Source organism: Atta cephalotes (genome assembly GCF_000143395.1).
Source record: "Atta cephalotes unplaced genomic scaffold scaffold00045, whole genome shotgun sequence".
NCBI classification, from domain to species: domain Eukaryota; kingdom Metazoa; phylum Arthropoda; class Insecta; order Hymenoptera; family Formicidae; genus Atta; species Atta cephalotes.
The window spans coordinates 1,209,494-1,216,568 of record NW_012130109.1 but is presented as its reverse complement, the minus strand read 5'-3'; the positions used below and the strand labels follow the sequence as shown (position 1 = coordinate 1,216,568).

Below are 7,075 nucleotides of genomic sequence, written 5' to 3'. Positions count from 1 at the left end.
AATAATATATATATATATATATATATATATATATATATATAGAGAAGAAAGTGATCAGTGTATATTATATATTGTGTTAATATTTCCACTATTATTATTATTATATAGCGAATTCTAATGATTACTTATGAAATTATTTATTCAATAGCTCGCTGTTACACTATAACGCTAATATATCAATACTCAATAGCCAGCAACACATTTTTACTTTCATGTATTTCGAAACATATTTCTGAGATACATTTTAACATTTAATTAGATTTCCTCATTTTTCTTAAACTTGAGCGCATTATCACATGACATATGTATTTTTGAGTGTGTTATTTGTTATTTAACATTTTATTTGATTGTATAAAATATTTTGAATTATGCAAATTTAAACAATAATATGACATTTTGCTAATTATGAGTATTAATTACTCACAACCTCTTTTTGAGATTTTTATATCAATAATTATTTGATAATCGATTGTGGCTTTACTGTTAATTTATAGTTTATATTACGTGTATTATTTTTAGTACTGAGATTTTTAGTATTGAACAGAATTATATGCAGAAGTTGTGTAAATGTATATTGTATACATTCATTTGCATACATTTTAAAATGTCTTACTTTTTTGAAACCAAATACTATTTTCTAAATAAAACTAATATTTTAAAGCTATTTTTATAGAAGACTACATTACCACATTTGTTTCTTCGAATCATTATACAATATTGCCATATTTTTATTAATAGCTTCTTAAGTAATAAATATTTCGTAACTTTGGGCCCAGAATCGATTCAATAACATTTTAACGAATGTAATTGTCAAGTTTTAAATTTAAATATTGATTATGAACAAAGTTATCATATAAAATGTAATTGCCATAATATCACTTTTTTCTGTAGTAATAATTACAAAATACGTTTTTATTAAAATATTTTTATTAAAATATTTTTTATTAAACGTAAAGAAAACATCTTTAAATAAAATTTCTGATAATTTTCAAATCAATCACACATACACGTATATAAGCATTGTATACTTCTTGTATAAACAATTTCTTTGTAATAATCTGTCTTATTAATATTATTTAATATTATCAAATTATTTTCTTATGATATTTGTATAATTATTGATAAATTTTAAGATAAACTGTATTTGTCTGCTTGTCTAAAATTGTGAACTGTTCATAGTTACCCGCAATGCTACACAAAAGGCGCAATGTAGGTGTCTCTCCTCCATACTGATTGATCATCCCCTTGTTCGCCGCTTGCGGTACGGGAATCGTAAGGGTTATTGGTTTATGGAACTTCCGTCGTCTGGGTTCAATTGTAATCACCGGCGAAACGGCAACGCAATTACCTAGCAATTTGGCCGTGAGTTCAGCCGGAATGACGTGCGCCTATATAAATACAGATGGTTATTTCATTACAGTTTTCCTACTTACAATCATATGATTATCGAATTTATAAATTTAGTTACCTGCAAGCCGACTTTAATTTTTTTTGTTAATGCTCCCGGTGGAAAAACAGCCTGTACATGATTCGCAACGCTGGATAACAAAATGCAACCCTCAGCGCCGATAACATGAACTTCTTGTTTGATTCGAGTTATGATAGCGAAATATTGTGGAAAGTCTGTAGTAATTATACGAGTGATTCTGCCCGAGTGTGAAACGCTCATTTGAGGATCTTAAAAAAGTATATAATAGCTTTGTTATTATTATATTAATATTATTGTATCAAAATTAAGATTTACAGATATATGTTAAGATTGTGTATTAATTAATTTAAACATTTAAATTAATTTTAATTTTAATTTTTTATGTTTTTATATGTTAATAATAATTTGTTTAATAAGTTATACGTTACTATGGAAAGATTTAAAAAAACAAATAATAAAAATTTTGAAATACATCCGTAATAAATATTTAAAATAGAAGAAATAAAACTTGTCTTTAACATATTAGTTTTGTGAAATTATTATATACCGTAAGGTGTATTGAGAAGAGTATCATCATTATCCACAGAATTATCATGTTCCTTCCATGTTTCTCCATTCTCACTTCGCAGAACAATGATTTCCCGTTCTTTTCCGCGAACAGATGCAAAGTGCGGTATGTCAATTAAAACGGGTCTGAAATCAGTTTATTTCCATATAAACTCAAATATATAAAAAAAATCTACATTATATGTAGCATATTTTACATATTATATCAATTATGTTGAATAATTAACTGTGTGTTACCCTAAAAATCTCGCGCCCACTGGACCCATCTCGATAATTCGAGTAGCAAGAGCCTCCCCTTCCATCAAAGGGGGTGGATTCACCACTTTACTTGCTTTTACCAGTCTGCATGTTACGCGAATCGGCATCGTTGCTCTTCGAGGCGGTATAATAATGCGCACACCGCTATGTCTGCATCCCTTCATAGCACCGCCACGCGCATCCACCAGGAAACTAATTAAAAATCTGTAAAGCCAGATCTTTGTAATTCTTTACATTTAATATGTTTTTTCCCTACGTCAATCTTATACTTACGATCTAAAATGCAGTTTCCTACAAAAAAGAAAATGTATATCATTAAATTAAGTTTAAACAATTTTCTAAATAAAAATTAAAATCAAAATGGAAGTTTTTCTTAATTATTTTAATTATAAACAAACAATTATTCTATATAATTATGTAATATATTAAAATTATATAACTGTGTACATATTATTTTATAGAAAAAAAAATTAATCGAAACTTACCCCAGATTCAGTCCGTCGTTATCAAAATTTTCTGCTAAACAATAATTATTGCTTTGTGCAAATTCCTGCTTCTCTTCTTTGGTAACTAAAATGAGAATTATAATCTCAGGCATACGCTCTTCAAACATAAAGTTATTTTATTCTATAAATTGTTTAAAGTATTTTTATATTTTTATATTAGAATTAAAACTCAATTATATACTCAACAAGAAATATCGAAAATGATTCAAAGAATAAATTGCTAGGTTGAAAGAGTTTCAAATATTTATTCTAATAATTTTATACTTTTTGAAAAAAATTTATTATAATTTTAAATCAGTTTGTACACATCTATCTTATCAAATTTCATTAATGTACGTGTGTTATAAAATTCATTACATTTTTAAAACAGAATAGATTGGATAAAAATTTAAATTTTTACCTTGCCTGTGCACTGGATCATCCCTAGTAACGTCAATAGGTAACGAATCATCTCTTAAACTCTTCATTAAATCTGCCGTGAGATATCGATAAGGTTGTTCGCTAATTAACGCGTCAGAACCTACGAAGGAAATTTTTCTTCGCAAAAAATTTCACTATTTTATATTAATATTATTTGTAACTGTGTGCGTACATACCTCCTTCATCTTCCGAATCAGACATAAAACTAGTTTCTTGCAAGCTTTCTGGTGCTATTACCTTGTACTTTTCCTCCCAATTTTTATTATCTGGAGTCATGCTGTCGTAAGGTAATCCTTTTAGAACTTCCATCACGGAGATATATCCTAATTTTTGTGCTATGTTCAATGCAGTTAAGCCATCCTATGACAATGGATTTTATAAATTCAGCAAAATCTAATATTATAATCTAGTATAATAAATTTTACATATCTATATATTTTTTTTATGATATTTTGACCGTTATTTATTTCAGACAGCTGAAAATCTATTATGTAAATAATAAATTTTCAGTATTGGCAGTACATTTTGGAATACAGCCTTTGTTATTTTTAATTTTTTGTCTATTTTCAAATAAATTTTTATGATATTTATATTACAATATTTATATGTTCTAATCTTATTATTGTCTAATTGTTTAATTGTTTAATTGTTCTAATTTAAGAAAAAAGGCTTATATAATAATTAATTATCTTAAAAATATATATATAAATTTATAGAATTTTATATTAAAATGAAACTTAAATTACTTTTATTATTAATAAATCAATAAAGTATCAAAACATAAATCAATATATTATAATATTAATAAATATTTATACAATTGCATACACATATAGTAATAATATGTTGCTTACGTTAGTTTGCGCTTTATGTGAAGCATTTCCTTCCAACAAAGCTGTGACTATATGAGCATGACCTTGTTGAGCGGCCTGATGGAGCGGAGTATAATTCTGATTAGTTTTAACGTCGATCGTGGCATTATGTTTCAGCAAAAAGCGTATCATTGATAGATTTCCGAAATGTGCGGCTACATGTATCGGTCTATAACCAGTTTCTGTTTGACTTTCAACATCAGCCCCGTTTTTTACCAGGATAGAGGCCACCCTAATGAAATCTTCTTGCGCGCATAAATGCAATGCCGTGAGTCCGTTCTGATAGATAGTATAATAAGAATATAATATATCTATCACTATCAATGAACTATTGCACAAATAATAAATATTAACTGAGAATATTTTTTTCAATTATGCCAAAAAATTGATATTAAATATTATTTAAAATATTTAAAATAATTTTTGCAATATATTAGAAAAAATAAGAAATATATGTGAATAATAAAGATAATTTAAGGAACATTGCAAAAAAGAAGTTCAAGAATTGGTAATTATTTACATTAGAAGACCTCCACCAAAGATCTTGACATTGACATATGTTGTCAAGGTCATAACTTTGATCTCCAATAAGTTTTAGCCGTTCGTTATTCGTTAAAGTTATTATTTTAAAAAATTTGAAAAATGATGTCTCGTTTCTATTATATAAAACAGAAATTTTCTGCTTTAAAATATATTTAATGATTTTCCGAGAAGCAAGTTCCACCAGACTTCCTTCCCTACCTAGAAGCGTGACAACATGATCTTGACAACATATGTCAGGGTCATTAAGGAGATCCCATATTGTAAATAATTATCCAAGAATTTACAAGACATTCTAATTTTGTGAACAAGGAATAAAATTATGTATTGCTTATAATGACTCTAATTAAGTTTGTAGATCTAAAAATTAAAAACTACATGTACATAAAAATATTCGAGGAGAAACTAATTTACCTTGGCTTTATGATTGGGATTAGCACCATGCTCAATTAACAAATTTGTCATATCATAATGTCCTTTTTGTGAACTCAGATGCAATGGGGTGAAACCTGCTTTGGATTCCGCATTTGCATTCGCCCCTTTCTCTAAGAGAATAGAAGCTATGTCCATCTAATCACATGAAAGAAATCATTTTCAAAATAATTAGTGGCAACAATAATAAACATTAGAGAGCAGCGTAAACATGCATTAAATTTTTTATGCATTAAAGAAAACATTTCAAAAGTTATTTAAAAAATTTGTCTTTCGTAGTTTTAAGATAATTAGTTTACCTGGTTTTTGCGAGCAGCGATATGTAGAGGAGTATGTCCATTTTGCGATGAAAGATGAGGCGATGCTCCTTTTTCTAATAGGACAGTTGCAACATTTGGATGATCATAGTGACATGCCAAATGCAAAGGCGTAATATCGTTCTAAAACGTCAAGCATATATTTTGTAATTCAATGAAACTGCTTGAAAATCAATACGGTATAATATAATTGATTAGGAAAAAAATTTTTAAGTGACATTTAAAAACAACGATTATCTTCAAATTTAACTTTTTCAGAAATCCATTATCTTAAAGTTTTTGCTCAAAAAATTTGTTAATAGTTCTAAAAAAAAATAACAATAAATTATGCAATTATTAATATAATAAAAAATAATAATAAAAAATTAAAACTAAAATTATACACTATATAAAATAAAGAATATTGTGTTTTTTTCTTTTTGCCTAGATATTTGAATGTACTTTTTTACACAACTTAATATACGTAATATACGAACCTTTCCTTGAACATCGAGTTTGCTTTCTTTTTGCAAGAGTATATTTGCAACATTCATATTTCCATATTTAGCCGCGATATGTAAAGGTGTAAAGCCATTTTTCGTTGCAGCCTTGAGAGAAGCATTATTTTCCACAAGAATGGCTGCCACCTGTTTGTCAGAAAATTTTTTGTTACAAAAATATTTTTTTAAATCTATCTCAGTTTTTAATTATACACTTTTGTAATACAAAACAAAGTAGATTTTTCTTTCAATTATTTTAAAAAATTTCTTATTATTTTCAAATATACGGGGTGTCTCGGACCTACAGAATTGCCTCTCGTGAGCAAATAAAGCGAACTAAATTAAATCGAAAAATCCTATACCATTTTGCACTTTTTGCAATATTTAAATATTAATTTTTTTAATTCGCTGAATAGCAAGACCTACCACCAGATATACAAGTGTGCAACAAGGGCGATGTTCGTATATTACTGCTAGTACTGAAAATCCATAGTTCCTAGTTGACTATCAGTAGTGAAAATTCATAGTTCCCGTTACATATACTGTACTGTATTGACAACTGGCAGTAATATATGAACACGGCCAAAAGAGGACCGCTCATGTAAAAAGAAAGTTGCACTATTCCCGGGGATGCACAGTGAAAGAGTGCATTTCTAATCAAAGATTGGCTGTTCCAGTATATTAAGCGCTATTATACACAAAAAATTTATTTTTAGTCAAATTTGATTAGTTGCTTCCAGTATTGTTATCGCTATTACGCGCAATGTTACACCTTTCTTTTTTTATCATGGGATCGCTCATCGTTATAAGTTGTTAGGCATGAGGGAAGTTGTTTATTACGATGGCTTTGGCAACGCAAAAACAGTGAAAAGAAATCCGCGCTGGACACTCAAAAATAATGCACATTTGGTCCACGGCAACATCGAGAATCTGTCCTTCTACTTTTGCTTTACCAATTGACACCGCTCTCTGTTAACCGAATGCGGCATCAATTGGTAGAACAAAAGTAGATGGATAGATTCTCGATATTGCTGAGAACCAAATTGGCGGCTCGCCAAATGTGGCGATCTATCATAACGTGCCGAGTACTTGTATTTGGTGATAGATGTTGGATAAATATATATATATATATATATATATATATATATATATATATACTATATATAATTAATACTATATATATATATATATAATAGTAATTAACTTTAAGTTTTTAAGTTTACTTACGTTTACGTTACGTCCTACCTTACCTTAC

General features: G+C 28.1%; 1 protein-coding gene across 1 annotated transcript in view; it reads right to left on the bottom strand.

Moving 5' to 3' along the window:
• Window positions 1-7,075, bottom strand: part of LOC105622489 (ankyrin-2-like) — a 39,335-nt gene that overhangs the window by 15,308 nt on the left and 16,952 nt on the right. Inside the window, exons 11-22 of the mRNA XM_012203905.1 lie at window positions 5,818-5,967; window positions 5,324-5,464; window positions 5,007-5,162; window positions 4,035-4,331; window positions 3,357-3,540; window positions 3,161-3,280; window positions 2,740-2,824; window positions 2,528-2,545; window positions 2,234-2,458; window positions 1,977-2,122; window positions 1,469-1,677; window positions 1,184-1,388 (exon numbers count right to left, since the gene is read on the bottom strand). Of these exons, the coding sequence (XP_012059295.1) occupies window positions 1,184-1,388; window positions 1,469-1,677; window positions 1,977-2,122; window positions 2,234-2,458; window positions 2,528-2,545; window positions 2,740-2,824; window positions 3,161-3,280; window positions 3,357-3,540; window positions 4,035-4,331; window positions 5,007-5,162; window positions 5,324-5,464; window positions 5,818-5,967 (1,936 nt within the window). The remainder of the gene's footprint in view (window positions 1-1,183; window positions 1,389-1,468; window positions 1,678-1,976; window positions 2,123-2,233; window positions 2,459-2,527; window positions 2,546-2,739; window positions 2,825-3,160; window positions 3,281-3,356; window positions 3,541-4,034; window positions 4,332-5,006; window positions 5,163-5,323; window positions 5,465-5,817; window positions 5,968-7,075) is intronic.